Source organism: Melospiza melodia, chromosome 2 (genome assembly GCF_035770615.1).
Source record: "Melospiza melodia melodia isolate bMelMel2 chromosome 2, bMelMel2.pri, whole genome shotgun sequence".
In the NCBI taxonomy this organism is placed as follows: Eukaryota; Metazoa; Chordata; class Aves; order Passeriformes; family Passerellidae; genus Melospiza; species Melospiza melodia.
Genome location: NC_086195.1, coordinates 27,422,146 through 27,445,545, shown reverse-complemented (window position 1 = coordinate 27,445,545; position 23,400 = coordinate 27,422,146). Strand labels below are relative to the sequence as shown.

Genomic DNA, 23,400 nt, shown 5'->3' with positions numbered 1-23,400 from the left:
AATAAACAGTGCTTGAATTCACTAGCTCTTCTTAATAAAAATTTAAAATAATGGTATTTTTTATTATTTTTCAGCTACAACCTACCCCAAAGTGTAGCACTGATGTGAAATACACAGATCATGACAGCTGGTATGTTCTGTCCTTTCATTTTTCTTCATTGGTTCGTAGATTCAGGTCAAACTGGCAAAATATAAGCAGGGGATAAAACCTGTTTAAATGCGGATAAAAGACATGTCCATATGTAATTTCCTTTCTACAGCTTGCAAAGGACTATAGGCCTTTGTATCATGTTTTTGTTTGCAACAGACTTGGTACAGATTTTTGACATTTAAGTAATTCATTATGTGATCCTACACATTACATAGTAGTGGAGGCTCACTCATTACCTTGTAGCCCCTTGCAGATTGATGCTGTATTTTTAATAAATAGAAAGCGTTTACTATCAGTGCTATTGCAGGGCTAGGGAATATTAATCTTCCTCATTCCTGAACAGGATACCAAGGAAAACTGGTCAAGTCAAATTTGCAAAAGTATGTAAGATATCCCTTGTCAAGCCTGATTTTCTTTGCTTTTTAAAATATTTTTCTGATTACTGCAATATTTGACTTTCTGGGGTGGAAAATTTGATTGCATTTGCAAATATTGCAGATATTGAGAACTTTTCACACTTTTTACACTTTCAGAAACATGTGCATGTAAATTTAGGGTAGGAATGCAAAGGAGGAGACTTTCTCATCATATCTTCTGTTTTGGCAGACAGCAATGAACTGGAACCTCTCATGCGTAACAGAAAAAGAATAACCTTACTGTAACTATTACCTGAGTGGAGGAAAATGCAGTCTTATCCTAAAATACAGCATACCCCAGTGGAGAAATTACCTCACGAATCAAGTAACTTGAAAAGTCTTCAATAGATTTTCCTAGTCCTTTTTTTTCTCCCCAAAAGGCAGCTATAGGTACCACTTCTAACTGGTTTACCCAGGCTTGCTAGCCTGGCCTTTTAGTATTCTGAATCATTTTGACTGGTCTAAGACTATATTTGTGGCGGACGTGAATCCTAAATCCTAAAGATTTTTGAGTATTATTTCTTTTGAAAAGGTAGTGTGCTTGCTTTATGTATTCTCACTATTCTTTTAGGAGAAAAAAACAGAACAAAAAAACAGAGGCACCAAAACATTAAATCTGAGGCAGAAATAGATGCAATGGAAAAATAAACATCTGATGTATAATTTTGTTCCATGTCAGCAACAATTGCCAGTATCTACTTTCTTTACCCCTTGCACTGGCAAGTGGGGCACATCATGTTTTATTGGATTTTTTTGCTTATTTACTACACTTCCAACTTGATCAACAAGATATACTGTGCTTGATGTTTGAATTTCAGAAACTGCAATCAATGCTGTATTTCCCTTAGTGAGGGATCTGCCATGTTTAATTGACATGCCACCCTTCACTGGCAGTGATGCTCTGAGAGTAACACGGTTCCAGTGGTACCTCTGTGATGCCTTTGGGGGCTGCATGGACGGTGCACACTGACTCCCACCTTCTAGCTGTGCCCCATAACCTGCTCCAAAATACAACAGCTACAACTACTTAGCTGAAAAGTTTCATGTTCAGCACAAACTGTAGCTTTGGATCTTCCCATTAGAGAAAAATGTATGCTGGTCTATGGAAAAATATGAGTGTAGGTTCTGGCCAGTCTTTTCAGCAAGTTCTGGAGACTTACAGGGATAAAGTGTCTGTATGCTGACTGAACAAACATGCAACAAACAATGCCTGTTTGTCACAGACGTAAGTGGCACAACAAAGAAGTCATGCCCTAAGGCTTTGTAGTGAAATACCAATATGAAATAATGTATACAGACAGTGCACAAGTAGAATTAAGTTCACTGTAGTCATGTCAGTTACTGATGGTCTAATTTTCAGGAGAATTATTTCATACAGAATCACCACAGGCTCAACTGGAAAACAGCTCAGCCAGGGTTCCTGAGAGCAAGGCAAGGTGCTAAAATGCTTTTCCAAAGACATACTGAACAGCTCAAATAATGGTAGGGGGAATGCTGCATTTGCTTTGGCCACTACAGGAAACAAACACATGCTTTCTCTTTCTTGGGTTTATCAGTGACCAAACTGTATCCAAGTATTTCCCCATTTCTGAACTCTGCAGTCAAGCTCAAACCTGATCAGGGCACTCCTGCAGCAAACAGCCACTGGGATTGGTGGCTGCCCAGTGTACTTTGTGACCTCTTTGAGAGCTGGTGTGCAAATTGAAATATTCTCCTTTCACATAAAATTTATTTATTTCAGAGTACAAAGGATTCTATTTATTCCTTTTCAATGCAACTTAACAAGAACACATTTCAAGCATATACACACACTTACAAGGACTGGGAAATACTAGAAGATTTTCATTTTTACCAACAAGCAAACAAGAAAAACAAGCATGTAAAATTCTCAAAAAGACATGTTAATCACATACTGCTAAAATCTCCTGCCACAATGATACCAGCTTTCTAGAATTTCCTCACTGAATCTTCAGATGTCCCACAGTAAAACAGAGAAGTCGTTCTCTGCCTCCCCACAATGAAACCCTTACAACTTAAATGCTAACTCCATACTTCAGTTGTTGAGAAATACTCCGAATGGAAGAAAATTTCCACAGTCTCACTCCCTGTTGATCTTTGCCGCTCTCCAGCTGCACTCTGACCCACCCGCATGGCTCAGGGCTCGAGCAGCTAACACACAAATTCGTGCAGTCCCCTTGAGAGAAGCAGCTGTTTTTACAGTGAGATCTACGATTCGACACACGCAAAGATTTCACACCCTCTGTGTTCTCTTCTTTGGGCTTAAAAAACATTTTCTCTTAACCGTTTATTTTGCCTGGCAAACCCAAAGTTCTTGCAAGCTCTAACAGGCTTACAAGCTGCCACGACGCTGCTCCCAAGGCGCTCGGGGAGGCAGCGGCAGCGCCAATTCCCTCAGGGGCAGAGCACCGGGAGCCAGGTCACATCCCCCGGGCTCAGGAGAAAAAGAACGTAAGGTAAAAGTAATCATGACACCCTTCTCAAGAAGCTGGTCATCTGAAACAACAGGTAGGTCCCTAGGGCTGCCTAGGCTGCAGGGTTAGGCAATTATTTTCTAACAGTAATTTTCTAACAGTGACTTATTCTCTCTGGACAATTCAAGATTTGTCTGTGCCACGTGGTTTCCAGCAGAACAAAACGACTCAAGTATTTTCGGGAAGAGGGCTTACAAAAAACTCCAAACAAAATAAAGGGAGAAGTGGCAAGAAAGGGTGTGTGTCCCCGCAGACTTTGGTAGTGTTAGGAGTAGACAGGCGAGGTGTGTCTTGCATTCACTGAGTCATTTGGGTTGGAAAAGACCTCTGGGATCATCGAGTCCAACCTTTGACTGATGAAATTCTCAACTAGATCATGGCATTAAGTGACACGTCCAGTCGTTTCTTGTACACTTTCAGGGATGGTGAGGTACCTGGGCAGCTCATTGCAATGCTTGAAAACTCCTTCAGGGGGGAAATTCCTCCCAATATCCAATCTAAATGTCCGCTGGCACAGCTTGAGAGTGCGTCCCCTTGTCCTGTTACTAGATAGCTGGGACAACAGACCGATCCCCACCTGGCTACAACTTCCTTTCAGGAAGTTGTAAAGACCGCTAAGGTCTTTCCAGAGCAACTCCTGATGGGACCTGCACTTCACACCCTTCACCAGCTCCCTCTCCCTTCGCTGGACGCTCCAGCGCCTCAAAGTCTGTCCGTAGTGAGGTGTCCAGAGCTGGACACAGCATCCGAGGTGCTCCACCAGGGCCAAGCACATTCCCGGGAGAAGGAGCTTTCCAACCCGCTGTCCTTCCCGCCCCGCCCCAGGGCACGTCCAGCCGGGACCCGCAGCTAATGCCACAGCTCCTGGCTGCCCACACTCACTTTTCCGCACCTCCGGCAGAACACCGCACCTCAGCCCGTGAGCTAGCGCCGCTGCCCGCTCTACACCTTCCCAGAGCGAGGCGTTCCGAAGTTTGTCTTCGGGAAGGGATAAAAGTTTAAAAGTTCACCAGCTCCGTCAAGTGCCCCAAGAGCTGAAAGGCTGCCCAGCTCCGCGCGGGTTGGCGGTGTGGCCTCGCTGGGCCCGCCCCTGTCGCTGTGGTTACGAGTCAAGATGGCGGAAGAGGGCGCTCCGGGCCGGCGCGGCGAGCGGGGCGAGGAGCCGCCGGCGGAGCGCGGGCCCGGCGCGGCTTTTCACATGTTCGTGCTCATGGAGGACCTGCTGGACAAGCTGAAACTGCTGAGCTACGAGGAGGAGGCGCTGCGGCGCCACAACATGCGGCCTCTATCCAGGTGCTTCTGACCCGCGCCTCCTCTTCGGCCCGAGGGCGCTGGCGTGGCCGTGGGCGGGGGACGGCGGGAAGGAGGAATTCCGTCAGAGCATAGCGAAGGGCCTGCATGGCAGAATGCCTGGGAAAACAGCCTGTAGCAAAGCTTCCCGAGTGAGCTGGAAGCTTTCAGAACGCGAGGCCCCGCGAAAGGCTGAGATGCGATAAGTAAATAGTCCTTTGACCTTTCCTGCCCCCGGCAAGTACCGGGTATCTGCATGCCGGGGTACCCGTGCAAAAAGTAATTCTGCCTAAATTCTACCTCTTCCGCAGAAAGTAGCTCTGCCGAAATTCTGAGTTGTTCAGAACAACTCTAAATATCTTGAATTCAGGATAGCTATTCACGGTGTGTGTATATTTTATACCCTTTAACCCTTTACAAAGAGGGTCTTGGACCCGTTTTTTGGTAAGGCTGGGCTTTCGTATCCAGTACATACTTGTTTCATATGTAATGTTTTTTTATGTCTTTCTTTTAAATTTTGGTGGAGACAGGAAGTCTGGGAAACAGGGCCAGGGTGCTCCCAAAATCCACCTGCCCAAATAACTCTTAAACCCATCCATCACTTCTTCCAGCCAGGCTCCACTGCAGGGTGTCACAGAATTAAGCTTCTAATAAGCAACATTTTGGTAAGGGAGTACAAGTTACCCCCTTTTTGGGAAGGAGGCTCAAGTATGAGCACAGTGGCTGTAAATTAGTTCTAGCCTGCTGTTGAAGTATTGGAGTGTTTGGAGCAGGACAGCAGACCTTTGTGTGAGCTACTTGAGTGAGTAGCTGTGTTGGTAAAGGGAAGCATTTCCAGAAGTTCCCAGTCTCCAGGGTGCATGTAAGTTATACTCTGGGGGGTGGTCTGGTTTTATGGACTGAATTCTTGTTAGGGTCACATATTTGAATTTGGTGTGATCCAAGTCAGATCCAGTTTTCATTGCTCTCCAAAGCAACCCAAAGCACAGTAGGTAAGGACAGGTGGAAAGATCACTGCAAAACATGCTCCTGATCTGAGCTGAATTCGCAGATGTAGGAACACCATCCTCCTGCTTTTCTTGAGGAAAGTGTGAAGGGGAGGTGATTTGGGGAACTTGGCAGCCAAGTGAGTGTTGACTAATAACTTACTCAAAGGTGGAAATTAGCAAGCTGGGTGTAGAAAACTTGGTCCGCTGTGGTTTTGTGTGAAACTAGGCATCCTGATTTTTGGTCAGATGGGTTGCTCATTGAGAAAACTAGGTAAAGAAACTGCTCTGTAGCCTGTGCTTACCTATAATGTAAGAGCTCCAGAAACTCACACTACGTGCCGTTTGCCCCCTTTTGAAACAGGCACTACTTTGCGCTGCCCACCAATCCTGGTGAGCAGTTCTTCATGTTCTGCACGCTTGCAGCTTGGCTGATCAGCAAGGCAGGACATCCCTTCGAGCAGCCGCAGGAGTGCGACGACCCCAATGCTGTGATTTCCAACGTGCTCTCCGAGCTGCGGTCCTTTGTGAGTGTCACACGGGCTCTTTTCCCAATGTTGCAAGCTCCTGCATTCCCTTCAGAAATAACAGCAGTCACACACTGTTCTCCTGCTGGGTCTGGTCCCAAGGACTGGACAGACTTTTCCCAGCTGTAAGTTTGTACTGTGTTACTTAGTTAATTGGAAGTTTACATAGGCTGTACCTACTTGCTTTTTATTTTAGCAGTACGGAAATGGTCTTATAAATAATTCCAGTTGGTTTTGTTCTGCAGTCTGTAAAATGAATTTAACCAGGCTTACCTTTTGTAGTACCACATATGTTGCTCATTTGTAGTAGCATAATTTTCAGAGATTTCATCTGGAAGGTTTACACAGTTTGTGATCCTGCTCCAGCCAAAGTCAATGACTTAATTTGTAGTGCAGGAAGTGGTTTGGAAGAATGTTTGTGGGTTTTTTTTGATTTTTGATTTCTTTTTTCGTTGTTTTGTTTTTGGGGTTTTTTTTGTTCTTGGTTTTTTGTTTGTTTGTTTTTTTTTTTTGTTGTTTTTTTTTCTTTTGTTTGTTTTTGGTTTGTTTTTTATTTTTTTTTTATTTTTTTTTTTGTTAAGGAGTAAAAGGTTTTACAAACTGCTAGGAACTACCGAGATTTTATTTTTTTAATTAAACAAAAAAAAAGAAAGGAAAAACACTGAACTCCAAAGATCAGGAGACTATATCAACTGACAAGAAGTATGATCTTATGGAAGATTATACTCTGGTGCAGCTGTGAATGATGTTAAGGACACTGTTCTCTAAAGGAGTTAAACTATATCAAACTACCATGTTTATCCTGCATGACAGCAATAAATTAAAATATTTTATAAGTAGAATCTGGAGCAAACAGGACACTGTTGAAAAGTTGGTAGTTAAATCTCAATACTTTAGTTTCTCTGTAGCTCTTACTACGTTGCCTTGTCACTGGTGTGCTTGACCATCCAGATCCCTTGTGGCTTCTGCCTCTTCTGCTACCTGGGAGTATGCTCTTACCATATGCTTAAAGATTTCTACACTGCATCTTTTCCTTGCCTTCGTCTGGTTTTCCTTCTGTTGCTTCACTGGAGCTGCATAGGAGAAGAATGTAGATTGTCATTAATAAAATCTCATACACAAGGGACACTTTTCTTTTAGTGTACAGAACTTATCTCCCTTGGAGGAAATATGGGCTGTCAAGCCATTAGTAAACAGCCTGTCTCTTTTTATTTTAGGGAAGGCCTGTGGATTTTCCTCCCTCAAAATTAAAGACAGGCTGCGGAGAGCAAGTGTGCTATGTTCTTGATTGTTTAGCTGAAGAAGCCTTGAAGCACACTGGGTTTAGCTGGAAAAGGTACAGTAGACTTCTAAGCATCCTCCCTTATGCTTTATTTTCCAGCAAACAGATGTAAGTTGTAGTGGTAAGATAAAACATAGGAATGACTAAAACCGTTTTACTTGACATTTCATGAGATGGTAAATTCAACTAGGCTTGAAGCAGGGTGGCCAGTTAATTCCTGATGCAATTTCACACAACTGGCCTTTTGCCAGCAAGGCTGAGTTTGGACCATTATAGACTTAGCTAATTAAGGTTTAACTGATGACTTTTTTTTTTGTTATTTCCCTACACATAACTCCTTGATAATCTGGTATTTGAGTTGAAACATGTAATGTCCTTTTAGGTTCTATCAATCAGTAGTAAATTCCTGGAGTTATGCACAGTATGATCATGTTACAAGTAGACTAGAGTAATTTTATTTAATCTGAAGGAAATCCTAGACAAATTAGTTGACAGATAATCTCAAATATATGAAAATGTCTTTAAAAGTATTCTTTATTTTATTCTTTTCCTCCAATGGGTTTTGAAATGGATATAGCAAAGTAATTTCTACCTTGGAAATATTTTACTGTTACTTCTCTTTAGTACACAAATTCCACTGTAGGCTGCAAATAAGCCTGTGGTGACTTGCAGTTGAATTTTAAGGGTTAGACCAATAGAGAAGTACCCCAAAATTTACTTCCTAGATGGCTTTGTAGTGTGAATGTACTGTACTGCCTTTACTTTTAAGACAGTCCAAGATGAACAAGACTTTCAAGGCAGAGTATATATTTATTTAAGTTGTAAAACCCTAATCACTGTCTAGGTATGTTCCATATCATCCATTTTTCACATCAAATATTTTGTTTGCAGAGGTATTTACAATTTATTGCGTTTAAAAGCTCTGCTGTTCTTTGAATTAATTTCAGGCCAGCATACCCAACAGAAGAGCCAGAAGAAGAAGAAATAACAGAAGATGATGCAGAATTAACACTTAGTAGATTGGAAGAGGATATTGCAGTAGGTTTATTTGGTTGGTTTTGATTATATTAGTATTGGTCAACTTTATTCACTGCTCATTTTGTTTGGCTTTTTTTAAGAAGCATTTTTAATTAGCTGTTCAAGTTTTTTACCTGCAGCTCTATTCCTGCATTGTCAGATTTTCTGTAGGGGTTTTTGTGGCTTTTCAGATAAGATTAACTCTTCAAGACAGAGTGTATATTCTTATGTGCAGTAGAATCTAACTATGCATTAAAAACACAGAGAATCAGAATTGTTTCTTTTCTCCTGATAAATCTACTCTTGATGTTAAACTAAAGAGTTGAAATAGGAGAACAGTCAGCTGTCTCCTCTTTTCTGTATCTTGTTGAGCTCTAAGCTGCTTAAATTGCGAAGTGGGGATGAAAAAGTTAACGAAAGCATAGTTGAAATCCTTCAAAGAACCTGTGGATTTGTTCTTGGGTATTGTCCTAGGCCATGATTTTCATAACTAATGTGTTCTTTTAGCTCTGTGGAATCTATGTGTGTTAATAAAACCACTGAGGTGTTATTCCTTTACTAGGTATTACATTACCAGGCAGTTTATACCAAAAGGATACTCACTTTTTAAAGCCCCTAGTAGTTCTACAGGGATTAATTACATGCCAATGTAATTTTTCCCCTGGTCCATTGTTGCTGCCAGTATATTGATATTAGCTGTATCCATAATTGAATTTAGCAGTATTTCCAGAAATTAAATGTTAATGATGAGGTTCATGAGATTGTTCTTTGGTTTTAATTCTTCTGAATAAAAATGATGAGGCTGACAGAGACAAGCCTAGTTCTGTAAATCAGGGATAGCCTGTATTAGGTGGCCAGCAGTAGGCAGTGAGGCTGGGTGTGCAAGAAAATCTGCACAGTTTGGTTTCTCAGTTCTGATAACCAGTCTTCTTGTTCTGGTGGTGTGTTCTTCTAAATGCTGCACAAATATCTATTGTCCATTTATCAAAAGATAGTCTTAATTTAGTCTTAATTTCTCACAGGGATTTAGGGGACTCGAGGTCAGACATGCCAGAAGAAAATAGTGGTCCCTGTTAGTTAAAAATGGGTAAAGTAGAGGAAGGAGAAATAAGCACCAAGGTTTTTAGTGAGTCTTGAAGGATTTTACTCTAAGACCTGTGTTATTGCAGCTTTTGTGATTTGTGTTCATCATCCACCTCCTTTCTACACAAATCTGCATATTCTAGCAGATTTGTGTAGAAAGGAGTTGGATGATGAAATTTCACTTTGGTGGAAAAGACAGTCAGGAGAGGGACAAGGTGTGTAGGGGTGAAGTGTCTGGGTGATAAAATGGCAGGTGAAATACAGTATAGATAAATGAAGATTAATGCACAGAAAAAGCATCGTTACTTAGGGGTGATGGGCTCTCAGCTGATCATAATCCCCTCACAGAAGAAGGGGATTTTGAGACTATAACAGATTTATAGAGTATGTTAACAGAGTATGTGTTCTCATGGGCAAGAAAAAAGCAATTGCCTCAATTTCAGTTGTGTTATTCTGCTCATTTAAGACGTGGCATCATTCTGTAACTTCAAATACATAGTACAAACAATATCTTGAAAACTGTGTTGAGGTCTGGTTGTGGTTTGGCTTTTGTTTTGATGGGACTTTATTTTTAAGGTAGAGCTTTAAGAAATACATTAAAAAATACATTTACCATACAACTATTGACAGTGGGCCATTTGATGTCAGAGGCTTTAGGGTTTGGGTTTTGTTGGTTTATTTTTGTAATACTGTGGTGCTCTGAAGGAAATGTGGGGTAGCTTTGACCTTCCAGCTTGTCCTAGGTATTATGCCTCTTCATAAGCTCCATTTCATACATTCTCCATGTATTGCTTTGTTCAGAAATATGGAACTTAATACTCCTTGGTTTGTTCTCCTGCAAAATAAAATTATGGAGAAAAATTGTGCAATAATTACTGAAGTCTTGCTTTGAAACTTCTCTTAAGGAAGAAGAGTCAGACAATGAAGAAAATTATATTGACCTGAATGTTTTAAAGGCGCAAACCTACAGATCAGTAAGTTATTACCATTTAGTCCTCTCATGAGAGATTTTTACATCTGTAGCAGCAATTTGTGTCTGTTGGATTTAAATGTAAAAATCCTTGCATAGTCTTTACTTGAAAATAACCATCTGAAATGAATCAGATATTATATATTAATATTATTTTGTAAGAACAATGTGCAGCCAGTTTCTAAACTGATATCACTGAAGGGCTGCTGGGAACATTTGCAAGAAAGTTTTTGCAGAGACTTCTAGAGAAACATGGTATTAGTTTCATGAATACATTTAATCCCACATAAATATACCATTTCTGAGATGTATTATAATTTCTTAATATATACATTTAATTGTCTTCAGTCTTTAATATGATGAGAAGATATACTTTAATTCTAAAGAATTAAAGCCATTAAAGAAATCTGTTTCATCTGTAGTCTAGATCATTCTGGATGTAAATATTTTTCTAATATTAACACTGCAAGCCATTATAGTGATTTCATTACATAACAATGACATTTTGTGTATAAACTTCGGGATTTTTACACAGAACGTGAATGACACTGCAAAGCAAGAAGAGATTTTACAGTCCACAACAGATGCAGCAGAGTGGAATCTGGAAGTGGAACGTGTGCTTCCACAGCTGAAAGTCACAGTCAGGACTGACAATAAGGTATGGAAGAATGGATTTGCTTGTGTACACGTTGTGATTAAAATGTGATTTCAGTTGATGCTGTTTACTTTCTGTTTGCAGTTGTTGTCTTCTGTCATGCAAAGACCTGTGAGTAATGGGCTATCCAGTGCTGCCTTTTCTGAACCTTTGTCACTTGCTTTGACCCTAGAAGCAATAATTTTCAGTAAGGTGTTTTTTCAGTATTATATCTTTTTTCTGCCGCTTACAAGGCACCTTATTTCTACGTAATTATTCGGTAGGGATTTTTTCAGTCCTCTGACATTTCCAATGTATCCACACTTCTAAAATATTATATCCTCAGTTTAACAACTATTAAAACATCTTCTTGGGGGACAGCTGATGATCTTACCTTTCAACTCTTCTATTTTTTAACCACGTGAAAGGCTGATTGTATGGAATCCCTCTTGGTAAACTTTACATGACAATCAAGTAGGTCTGTACCCTGGTCTAGTCATCCTGAACTCTCCTAATGTTTAGTGAAAATAAGTGATCACTTTTTCAACTGCTTTTGCTCACCATATCCTGGTAGCTGTCTCAGGGTGAAAATCATCATGTCTTAGAACTGTGTATCTCTCTCCATAGTCTATTTCAAGGAGTCTAGAATGAGCTTAGAAGTAGGTATCCATCTTTGGCTAGGCCTCAAACCTAGGGCCTGCTCCTGGCATTGCCATAAGCGTTCTTTCCAGGAGCTTGTGTAGCACACACAGATCAGTGCAGTATGGAAATTGTTCGTTTGCAGTGACCCACGTAGTTGGAGTGTTGGAGCAATCTGCAGCACTGATACAGCCATACAATACATATACCTGAACACAATGAAAGACAATTACCTTGCCAAAAATAAGGGAAACCTTCAGCTGTCTGCTGAGCTGCTTGCCTCTCTTACACCATACTGCATTTTTCTGTGTGAAGAATTGCCTGACTTGAACCACTCTGCTGTGATCCTCAGCAAGCCCATCTGTTGCAGAGAACATGATGCTTGAGTCTCACAGTGAGGAATTAAAACTTAATAAAGACATAGATGAAAAATTAAAGCCACTGTAGGATCTGAGGTTTACTAGCTTTCCGCTTAATGTACCATCTCTTTGCCTTAAGGAATATGTCAAAATGCACATAAAAAGAGGATTCTTCTTCTAGCTTCTTTCAGAAATAACTGGAGAGAAGTGTTTGGCCTTTTTGCATTGTGCCAGTAAATATATTCTGTTTCCTAAGCTGTGCATGTAGACATAGTACCAGGAGAGTATTAATGGTTTAATCAATGGCACTAGAAACTAGAACTTACTGTAAAGTCGTGGACAGAGGTGGGAGTGGGTTGTCTGCGTGTTGTTTTTATTTAAACTCTAGAGTTTGGCAAATTGTGAGCAACTGTCACCAGACCAAGAAGAGATCATGCGTCTCCTGCAAATATGAAACACAACATAAGCACATTATCTCTATTGACTCACTACCTGGTGTGCAGGGCCAATTCACAGCACTTTTTCTTCAGCCCCACCCTGGAGGCCATGTATGTTTCCTATCATCTTGAAGCTGGAATTAATTTTCCCCCTTTTAATTGTATCCTGTTACCAAAACCAAGTTTTGGTATTTCTGCCTCTTTTTCTTTCCATTCTTCTTCTGGTAATGGTAATGACTGAAATAGAAGGTAAAGAACAGATAGTCCAGATTTGGTAGGTGTTGGGCATCAAAAGCAGTCGTTTTGTCTAAGAATAAGCTGAACTAGGGCAGCTACAATCAATATTTTTAGTATTTGTGCCCAGAGTGGTTTCTAGCAGAAATGGTTCCATGAAGATCAGACTCTAAAAAGCATAGCTACTATGGTGTCAGTGAGGATGTCAGTGTTTGTTTATGGATCTGAGTGTCACATGTGACATTTAGGAGATTTATAAATTGTGTCACATTGAGCCAGTGCCCCTGGCTATGAACATGGCACTGGCAGGATGATACATGGCAAGAGTATAAAAGAGAACTGACCCTGCTTTGCATATGTGCCGCTGTTTAGTAACCAGAGAAGGATAAAAATTGTACTTACCTGTGTTTTAATTTGTGATGCCTTTTTTAGGATTGGAGGATTCATGTAGATCAAATGCATCAGCATAAGAATGGAATTGATTCTTCTTTGAAAGAAACTAGGGTATGTCTTGTATGTACAGAATATTTTACTAATCTGTCAGCGTTTTTATTTTCTATTTGATATGCATTAAGGGCTAAATTGATCTTTTTTTCTTCATTGTTTTTGTGCTATTGCTGTAAAATTAAAAAGGGAAAGATATGACAAGGATCATTAAGGACAGTGCTGGTGACAAAATACCTTCTGGGAAAGAGTTGTATGTGTGAGGATTAACAGGACTATCAGGGTCCAGTAATGAATGCATTACCGTAAGTGCATCCTGACTACAGAGGACAAAATAGAATAATACAATCTGAAGGTGCTGTTAAAACCCCCAAATACTCTCAAATACTGTTGCTAGAGTAACTTACTGACATTGACACTTGTAATTAACTGAGGAGGGCAGAGTGATGAAGCAGTAAGGACTGAAATACATATTTTGGAGGTGGGCAAACCAGAACACATTGGGAATCATTTTTTGTTGGCTAAACACAGTATTTCTGTACTATTTTCCTCTCTGTCTGTAGGCTTCCATAGCCTTTCTTAACTACAGCATCATTTTGATACTCTTTGCATATTCTCTGTCAACTGTCAACCCACAGAATGTGATTTTCTAGGGTTACCTTGACAAACTCCACAATGAAATCAGCAGAACACTGGAAAAGATCAATAGCAGGGAAAAGTACATCAACAATCAGTTGGAGCACTTGGTGCAAGAATACCGTTCAGCACAGGCCTTGCTGAGTGAGGTATTGCTGATCTTTTGTTGTTGCCTTGTCCTGTATTAACTTGCTGTTAAGTGAGGGTAGAGGCAAAGACAACATGGAGTGAGCTATCTATGAATTCTGCTGTTGGATATAAAGCAGGGGAAATGTTGATTTGCTGTCAAATTATATTCCTCCTAAGCTAAACTAGCAATTTTTATTCAACTGTTCTGCAGGGGAAAATACATGGTTTTGCCTGAGTATTATGTATAGTTGTTGCCAGTCTTGAGCAGCTAGTAAATTGCTAGTTCTGCTTTCCCTGTGAAGTTCACACATCTGTCAGGAGTGGAATAACTACAGTCTCAGTCCAACATTCATCCCTTGGATTGGGTACTGGTGCTAATGTGCACAAAGCACTCTGATGACTTCTTTGCTTCATTTAGTTTTTATGCCAATAGATTGCTGTCTGAGAAGATTTTTGATTCCCTATTTAGGAGGCATTATAGTCTGCCTTGTGGCAAGCCCTCCTGGTTGTGGCCATGGTGACTGTAATGGTAACAGAATTTGACCTCTGCACCTCTGTTTGCCTTGTTGTTAAGGTATCTTCGAGACAGTAATTTACTGTTGATGAGGTATTATTCTGGATTTCAGTATTCAATCCTTTCTGCATTATGGCAGATTTTCTCCATGTTTATTTCCTCATGTAAATGATTAGAAAGCATAGTTCTTATCAAGTGCGTATTTGTACTATTTACTGCTTTACATTTTTGAATGATAGTCATTGCAAGGGCTGATGTTTCAACCCTGTCCTCATTTGTAAACCTCACTGGGGCTTTGTGGGAGAGTTTCTGGAATTGAAACATATGAGAGCAAGTACTGAAGTTTTCTCTGAACTATCTGCATACATCTCTCCAACTCTGTCATTACAGCCAAGATATGTTTTTTCCAGGCTAAAGAGAAGTACCAGGAGGGAAGTGGAGGAGTAACTGAAAGGATTAGAGTGCTTTCTGAGGTAAAACACATCTTACTTTAAAACAGTCTTCAGAGAGTTAGCATTTAGTGGTTGCAGTTTAATGAAACCAGTTCTCTCTGATTTGTTCTCATGTTAAAGATTATTCTTTATTTGGAGGAGGTGATCTAGTCCAGTCGATAAATTTTAAATCCAGGCTGCCATTGATTTTTAACTCGTGAAGTGTAAGCTCAGTTTGTAAATGAAGGTATATGTTCTGTATTTTATAACCTGTGTCATAGAATTTTTGGGGATTAATAAATCATGCCCATAAATTCTTTGGAAGAAGAAAAGCTCAATTCTTATTTTTAGTTAAAATTAACAGTTTGAAATTTTTATCTTCCAGGCACTTAAAAGCAATATTTGACTAAATAGTACTTTTTTCCATACATCACATTTTTCCATACATCAAATTATCTTATTGCCTAAATCTGGTTTTCTGTTTTTTCCTTGTCTGTTGGTGCTCTGACAAATTTAAATAAACATCTGTCTCCTAACTGCCTCCCCGTTGAGTGTTTCATGGCATTTCATTTAGAATTACAGCCTGATTTCCACATACTTCAACTCTTTATCCAATTCACAAATTTTTTAAATGGCTCTGTTTGGATTTTAGATACCAGCTTTACTTACTAGACAATGAAGCCTCAGGAATAGGTGCATAAAATAGGTCATACAATAAGAATGTGTTAGAAATTGTACAACAAATTTGAGATGTTTTAGAAGAGATAGAACAGTTGAGTTGGAAGGGACCTACAGTGATACCAAGTGCAGCTGCAGTAGGTAATGCAGCAGTTTAATTTGAGTTTTCTAGCAAAGATTTTTGAGTGTATAATTCTGCAGAATTAGATCTGCTTTCTATTTCACTCTCAAGGAAGTAAGTTTGAAAAAGTATTTTGTGATGGCTTCAGATTTACAGTGTGTGCTTTGGGAGCTAATTAACTGATAAGTAATGGTGAATATGTTATTAGCTGCTATCCCTCAAACTACATAGGTGCAGTGGCACATGTCTGAGGTAAACCAGACACACTGGATGTTAGTACTGATATGTTTACAGGCATGCAATCAAGACCTCAGCCTACCTGGCAATACCATTTCCTGCATGCAGGCAGTAGCAATGTAGCAATGATTCCTTTTCATTGCTGAAAAGGCTTATTGAAGCCTTAATGAAGGGCTGTTTTCACAGTATCAGCAAGAATACTGAATTATTACCTTGGCTATACTTTAGAATCATTTTTTCATTGTCTGTAGTTGCTAGACAGTGCTGAAATGCACTTTTGTTCTTCAAATGTGGACTTTACATACCTGTAGCTGTGCCAGTGCCAGCAGGCTGGACTGCTGCACCTTCTTATGCTGCAGTGCTGTTTCTCAGGTTTCCAGTGTAACATGTCAAAATCCTGATGCTTCCAGAAGGGCAGTGAGTATGGTTATTTGATGAAACTTGATCTGTAGGGATATTGGTTCCTTTGTTCATCCATCCAGCATCACACTGAAACACTTGTATTGTTTTTATTGGGGATGTGCAGATTTTCAGTAACATCATGGTGTTTGGTCAAATTGTTACACTTTTTCTGTAATTTTTTAACAACATTAGTTTAGTTAAATTAATTTCTGAATGTTTGAAAAATCATTCCTCTTTATGTAACAAGTAAGGTGGATTAGTTAATTTTTTTTTAAAAAAAGCAGTTATTCAGCAGAGACTTTTTTAAAATTTGATATTCATCTGGTTTAATTATGAAAAAAATCTCTTAAGATTACAGAAGCATTAGAGAAAGTAAAGCAGGAAACAGAAGAGAAAGGAAGCAGTATGACTGATGGTGGTAAGTACATTTTTGTTTCAGACAACACATCCTTTTTCTTGGTGACAGTTTTATGATATGTACTTCATTAAAAGAAGAATAAGAGCAATTGCAAGGAGCAAGATGATTAATATGAGCAGCAGCATCATATTAATGGGAAGGGAGGGTTTAGAAACAAAATGCAAGGCACAAGACATTTTAATAGCTTTTCACAGGTAAGATTTTCACACCCTGCTGAAGGTGTCTTCAGTTCTCTACTAAACCTCAAGTCAGCTATGGGGATAAGGCTTTCAGCTGAGCAAAACACATCATTGAAAAATGTGTCTTAATGTTGATGCACATTTTTATGAAGCCCTTAGATGTCAAGAAGACAGCAAAATTGTCATTGCCTATTTCTGTCTTTAAAGTGGTTTGCATATTAAAAATGATGTATCAGTACAATCATGTCTTTAGAGTAGAACACCCTTTTGTTCATTCAACTCTTCCATTTTAAGGAGTAAATTACAGCAAACAATGCTTTTGTGTTACATGGCTGACAGAGTTGTACTGTTTATCTTTTTTTGGACAGCTCCTCTAGTGAAGATTAAACAGGCCTTAACAAAATTGAGGCAAGAAACCATTCAGATGGACATACAGATTGGTGTGATGGAACACACATTGCTGCAGTCAAAGCTGAAAGAGAAATCCAATATGACTAGAGATATGCATGCAACAGTGATTCCAGAAGCCACAGTAGGTGCCTATTAAAATTTGTTGGACCTGACTTGGTTTGCCCAAAATGCAGTTTTCTACCATTTGCTTTTTGTGAGTTCAGGGGTTTTGTTTATGTTGCAGTAGGAGGATGTTCTTTTTTCCTGTTCCTTTTGAACAAGATACTTGTTAAAAGATGCACTTTTTAAAGAAGTAACATGCACACTTTAGACTCAAGAGGGAGCCATGTTTAGTTTTGTGCTGTAAAGATTTACTGCATATCTCTTCCAAATATACTAATAAATTGTTGTTAGTGAAGATGTGTCTATTTCCTTGGAGAATGTTATGTAGTGTGAAAGTCTGTAGAATGATGCTGACAGCCTGTAATCTTGATACTCTGCAGTGCTGAAAGGAAATTGCTTGCAAAGGACTTGAAGGTAAAATGTCTGTCATTGCCACTTACATACATTTAGAGAGAGTATTTAATTAGTTAAGTATTTCATTATTTCAGTGATACTGAAATAATACAGCATTACCCCTTCTAACAGCCTAGGTCAAAACTGATACCAGCTGCAAGACTTCTCTAACATCAGCATTAATATCAAAATCTTATTATAAAAGACCAAAGAAGGTGAAAAGTATTGTTTGGAAATTACTCTTGGCTTTCTAATTTTTTTCCATGTGCCATCTCTTTTTCAGCATCACTTTATATTAGCATTGGGTCAAATACTGCTTTCATTTATAGTATTTAGAAGATCTCTGTGGACCAGATTTGGATTATTCTTGTTTTCTGTTCTTGTGTCAGAACACCCACTTTTGATTTCTGTGAAGGAAAAATGTTACCAAATCTAGTTGAGTAATACAGAACAAGAAGAAAAATGTAGGAGGAAGGGGCTGGGAATGTAATGGCAACAGGGAGCTTGCTTTATCTTAGTAAATGTGTAGGTAGAAAGTGATTCCAGATGTTAGTGGTAATGAGGGAGTATGGAGCAAAGAAATAACCTTATTGATGTACTAGTACATCCCTTTGGTTCTGGTTATGCATGAGCCATGAGTGATATTAGTACAATTCCAGTGGTGTTAAAATCCTCACCGAACTTCTGCAGGCTATTCCATTCATCTGACAAATCATTTCTCTCACTTAAATGTGAGCAGTATTTTGCAGAATCAGTGGACCAGTTCTGTGTCTGAAAGTCAAGATACTTGACACAGTCAGTACTATGAGCCAGTATAAGTTTGTTGTGCTTCAGTATTTCATTATCCAAAAAAGAAAAAGCCCTAAACCTATGGAATTTTAATAAATGAAAAGATATCTGTAAATGTCGACTATTACAATTTACCTGTGCAAACTACTGCTGAAAATCTCTATGAATCACACTGGAAATTGGTTTCCAGCTCCTTTTGCTGCCTACCTTTATCCTCCCACATTCAGCTGAAATTAGAAAAGTTATTATTCATGTTCCCTTTGTTAGGTGCTGTTGCTACTGCATATTTACTTTAACAGTGGCTTTACTTCAACTTAAGATTCAGCAACTCCCTTCTGCATTGCCTGCAAAGCAGCTCACTAACGCTTTTGGATTGCAATGTTGTGTTGTATAAATGTTGTTTATGTAAATGCTTTCCTCAAAAAAACTCCTCCTTCATGCTAATACAACAAACATGATTAATCAAAAACCTTTCCTTATGAACTGAGCCTCTTATTCTATTAGAAATGAATCTGTTAAGACAAGCATGGCAAAAAACCCTCTAATTTGACAAAAATCTCTGGAAGAAAAGCCTCCTTTGTGCCAAAGTAATTCTAAAATAGCGTGCTAATTATCTGGAATTGATCTACATTATTTTTAATGGTACTGTCTGAAACTGCTGTCATTTAAGTAGAACAAATCTGTTGTTATTGCTGGTATCAGTGATACATGGCCTTTAATTGTCATCTGGCAGAGTGGAATTTGCCCCTTGAGATAATAAAAGCACTTGACCCTGCTTTGAAAGCGGCCTTACTGATCCAGCAAGTGGCCACACCATCTTCCTTAAAAGCAGAGGGGAGCTGCTTGTCACAAGCTGCTTGTGAGGCCTGTCACAAGGAGCCTGAAAGGCCCTTCTAGAGAAGCAAAGATCTGTGTAATTAGTCCGTGGCTGAATCAGTGCAGGAAGCAGAAGCCACATTAAAATTAACTCACTTGGTTCACATTACATCCTGCACTGCTCGTTATCTAATGCAGTGTCAGAACGGAAGTCCAATGAAACAAAGATGTCCCTAAGTTAGTAGGATGCACACAAAGCTGTTCCATAAAAAGAGTCTCTCTTCATCTGGAGAGGATTTTGGAAAGGACTATTCACAAGAGTTAACTTTTGTCCTCTTCCAAGGTCTATTAAAATTTTCAGTTCTCTGGAGCATCAGGACGGAGGTATTTTCAGATTTTACCTAGAAGCCAGGTAGAAGCTGGCTGTAGACAGACCCAGAAATCGTGCAGAGAGAGAAAGAAGGAGATTCATTTGCTCACTTTTGTTAGAGAAGCCATGGGTTTTGTTCTTGCCAGGAGGACTGCAATAGTTCAGTCTTGTATGTGGCCCTGGTATGAGCTGACTACTTGGGTTTTGGAAACATGTTATTGAGGAGGCTCATCAGTAGCCAGCTCACTGTCTTGCATGTACTCCTTAAAGTTCCAGGAACTATTGCAGCATATTACTTTTTAGAGTTTCTTTAGCTCTGAAGTACCTCTGAACCTCATAACATGACCCAATGTCTTATTTCGCTGTCTTTTATCTAGGCTAGGATGTAAGTGCCCTGCTGGGAACTAGAAATAGTTCCCAGTGCTTAGTGCCAGGTACTCTATTAGAGGTGCTGTTTATAGGCCATTTAGGATACCTGAGAGTGATTACATGCATTACCTTTTTACTTTAATAAATATAATACCTCACTCCCCATTCTCTTCTAATGTCAGCAGATAGCATGAATCGCTGTGCTGATAAAAAGCGCAAAGGGCTATTTTTTTACCTTTTAATCTATTTCTCTCTCAGAGAACCTTCTACAGAGCTGGCAGCTGAAATCACAAGAGTTTAAAAGTGGCTTTCAAGCATATGCCAAGAATTCATTGTTTCAGCACTGAGTCAGCTTAATCATTTGAACTTGCATTGCTGAGTGCTGTGCAGGAAGCTGGATGAGTTCACGTGAGTTTGAGAAAACACTGTTATAAACAACTCCTAGATCTGGTCAAAATATTCTCACTCCTGTCTGCTGATGGCGTTAAAGGCCTTCCCCTCTTTACCTACCCAAAAGGGGAACTAAAGGAAGAATTTTTTCTTGGAAGGGAAAACCTTTATGTCCACTTACTGTTAAACTTTGCTACTTTTTTTGGAGTACAGCTCTACTCTTCACTGTGACATACAAAAAAATGATTAGTATTGCCAATTGTAAGTTACAGTAAGTGCATGACCTATAAAAAAACCCAAGCATAAATGAAGAGCTTGTGTGTGAACATTTCCAGCTTCTGTGCTCTTTGAATTTTGCATCCAAATTTTGCATGCTGGGCTTCTCTCCAAGTTTGACAAATGTTAATTAGAAAAAGAAGGAGTTGGTTGATGCCGTGCTGCCGCGCTGGCCGCGTGCCCGTGCGGGGATGTCAATGCTGCAGTGTACCCACAAGGCAGCTGCACGTGCATGCGCACAGGCCCAGGCGCACGCTGGCCTCTCCCGGGGCCAGCACCAGCAGCACAACAACATGCCTGTGAAAACCCTGGCCTACTTCCTGCAGCCTCACTGCTTTCCCTTTGCTTCTGGATGGATTCATGTTGCAGGAAATGGTTGGGTGATATCTGGAAAAGGTGGGAAGCAAAGCCCAGGAAAAGTTAATCAGTATCCGTGAGAGTAAAGTAAACAGAGGATATGAGCCCTGGCTTTTCTGCATGAATGCTGCTCATAAGGGATGTAGGGACTTTCCACAGAAGGCTTGGAGATAGCAAAGGTTATTTTCATCTGCCATTTCCTCCTTTTGATGTATTTTTTCATTGAGCAAATGCCATTACCAGGGCTTTCTCATGCATAGGCTCATACTTAGCTATTGCTCCGGGGCTTGGTGTTGCTGGAAATGTCTGTCTTTCAGCTTCCTAGTAACAGCCCTACCATTTCACAATTATTCCCACGCAACACTGGAATGTGCAGGGTTGAGAGTAAGTAATGATTTCAATAATGCTAGTCTTTCACTAACTGCCTAGTTTTACTCTGTTCTTTTTCATTCCTGGTCTTAGCAGTTAGGATTGGATGTATTTCAGTACTCCATCCCAGAAGTAGCTGAGATACTCACATGCATTCTGTTGTAAAAATCAACAGAGGTGAATATTTTAAGGTCAGAAGAACAGAATAATTATTTCTAATAATATTCCTCTTGATCATGCACTAATTGCAATTGTTAATTCAAAAATATTTTCTTGTTTTTGTGTTTTTCAAAGGATGACAATACTTCAAATGACACCTTAGTGTTATTCAGTAGTAACACAAAGAAGTGTGTTACTTAAACTGTGAAGTGTAGGCATCCCCTGGATAAAAAGTTCCCCATCCCTCCTCTAGTTTTAGGGCAGAATTTTCTTGTTGTATCTTGGTAGGGGGGCTCTTGTAAGGTTTTAGAGAGTTCTCCCTGTCCTCCTTCAGCATGGCTTGTCTATGAGCATTTTGCCTCTCTTCAAAGAATCCATTTGGGAAAGAATACAAGCCATTAGTCAGACCAAAAAGGACAGGCTGTTTGTGAAATTTTCCTGGAAATTAGTGCCAAAAATGGTGCAGAAGGTTTCAAAAGGTCTGACAGCATCTCTTGAACATAATTTCCTTTGTTACAGGAGGTGTTCAAGTTCCTGATATGATGGCAGGAAGGATTTCTGCTGAGTTTATCAAATGCTGTCTAACAACAGTAAAAACAATGACAACTGTGATCTTAAAAGTGTCACTCATTAATTTTGTAGTAATTTGTCCAGCAGCCATTTCACCACAGCCTTCTGTAGAGTGCCTGTAAATTCAAGTAAAACATTCTTGAAGATTTTCATCATCTTCAGCTATATAATATTGACAACGAAGAATAAAAAATACTGTTCTGAGAACACTTTTCCTGAGACAGATCATTATACTCTGGCAAGGCATGGCAGATTTGGAGGGTTTTTTCTATAAGTAGTCCAGTCTGCTGATTTTTGTTTGAATAAGGACATACCTATTAATATGTTCGGGTTTGTGAGAACTCTTACCGAGAAAAGGAATTGCAGGTAACTGTGTTAGAGAAGATAAACAACTGAAAGCCGGTTCAGTTTACTTTCAGTTGTGAACAGGATTGATAAACAGGTAACAAATTAATGTGGATAGAATGAAAGAGCTTCTTTTAAAAAGCTCTTCCATACTATCTCGGCTTAAATGGACAAAACATGCCTTCGCTTAGTTTTATTCCATTTGTTGCTACTGGTTAATCCTCGTCTCTGAAGTGCACAGTGTGTGCCTCTCTGATTTGACAACATGACCTGAAAATAACGGATGTGGTCAGTCCCTCTGAGCATCTGCTAAGCTGGGTGGAGCTCGCTTGGTGTGTCTCTGTAGAGTGCCACCTGTGAGCAGCTACGGCTGACACTGATCCAGTGTGGGTCTCACAAGATAAGAAACAAGAAGCTGGTCCCACTTCCTGTCAGAGAAACCACAGCCTCTAGGATGCTTGTCTCCTGTAAGAGACTGCAGAAGGCTGGTCAGACTGAATTTGCTAGTACAGCTACATACAGAGGGAAGGGGAACACCATGGGGCTTGTCACCCTTCTGCTAAAAGCTGCTAACCAAAACTCAGTGTTCCACTGATTGCTCTAATCTGGGGGAGAAGGAGGTGGTGAAGAAGCCAAGTGATAATTTTTGTGCCTAGAATGAATCAAACAAACAGCAGAAAATAAGACACAGAACCTGCTCACAAATACAAGTATTCTTCTTATATTGATGTCTTGACTAGTTTTTGGAGTCAGGCTAAACATTCTGAGTAAGGATAGGCTTTCCTGTCTCACCCGTGTTTTTTCAGATCTTCACCACCTCTCTCTTTTATATATGCAATAACTTTTATGCCTGAAGCCTCAGAATTTAGGCTGGATCATTTATCTCTGTCTGGTGGACAGACATTTTTATGTTGCACCTTTCAAAACCATCTGCATCTGGAAAAAAAATCTTCCTTTTTATCTGCACCACAAAGAGTT

General features: G+C 39.7%; 2 protein-coding genes across 8 annotated transcripts in view; one reads left to right on the top strand and one right to left on the bottom strand.

Annotated features, from left to right (window-relative positions):
- The window catches only part of HHLA2 (HHLA2 member of B7 family), a 28,350-nt gene extending 24,210 nt beyond the window's left edge, over positions 1-4,140 (bottom strand). For 4 of the 6 annotated variants that reach the window (XR_010026655.1, XR_010026654.1, XM_063148199.1 and 1 more), the window contains exons 1-2: positions 3,942-4,140; positions 86-181 (exon numbers count right to left, since the gene is read on the bottom strand). Coding sequence is in view for 4 of the 6 variants with exons in the window: in XM_063148199.1 (XP_063004269.1) it covers positions 86-149 (64 nt within the window). In the remaining 2 variants the exon portion in view is untranslated. The remainder of the gene's footprint in view (positions 1-85; positions 182-3,941) is intronic. The other 2 variants (XM_063148200.1, XM_063148202.1) reach the window with 2 other exon arrangements.
- Positions 4,141-4,173: 33 nt separating this feature from the next.
- IFT57 (intraflagellar transport 57) lies at positions 4,174-17,514 on the top strand. Of its 2 annotated transcripts, none has more exons than XM_063148196.1 (11): positions 4,174-4,352; positions 5,700-5,862; positions 7,080-7,198; positions 8,092-8,182; positions 10,150-10,218; positions 10,750-10,872; positions 12,950-13,021; positions 13,615-13,746; positions 14,651-14,713; positions 16,461-16,527; positions 17,075-17,514. In XM_063148196.1, exons 1-11 carry the CDS (start codon positions 4,174-4,176, stop codon positions 17,251-17,253), a joined length of 1,257 nt encoding a protein of 418 aa, XP_063004266.1. In that variant the 3' UTR covers positions 17,254-17,514. The 2 variants fall into 2 exon arrangements, with proteins under 2 accessions (XP_063004266.1, XP_063004267.1); XM_063148197.1 differs by lacking the exon at positions 4,174-4,352 and adding an exon at positions 4,464-4,555.
- Positions 17,515-23,400: the final 5,886 nt, after the last annotated feature.

Excerpts from the sequence above, each read along its gene's own strand:
- IFT57 (XM_063148196.1), top strand. The coding sequence starts at position 4,174 with ATGGCGGAAGAGGGCGCTCCGGGCCGGCGCGGCGAGCGGGGCGAGGAG. Across the intron at positions 8,183-10,149 it reads GATTGGAAGAGGATATTGCA|GAAGAAGAGTCAGACAATGA; the intron begins GTAGGTTTATTT and ends ACTTCTCTTAAG. Across the intron at positions 10,219-10,749 it reads AGGCGCAAACCTACAGATCA|AACGTGAATGACACTGCAAA; the intron begins GTAAGTTATTAC and ends ATTTTTACACAG.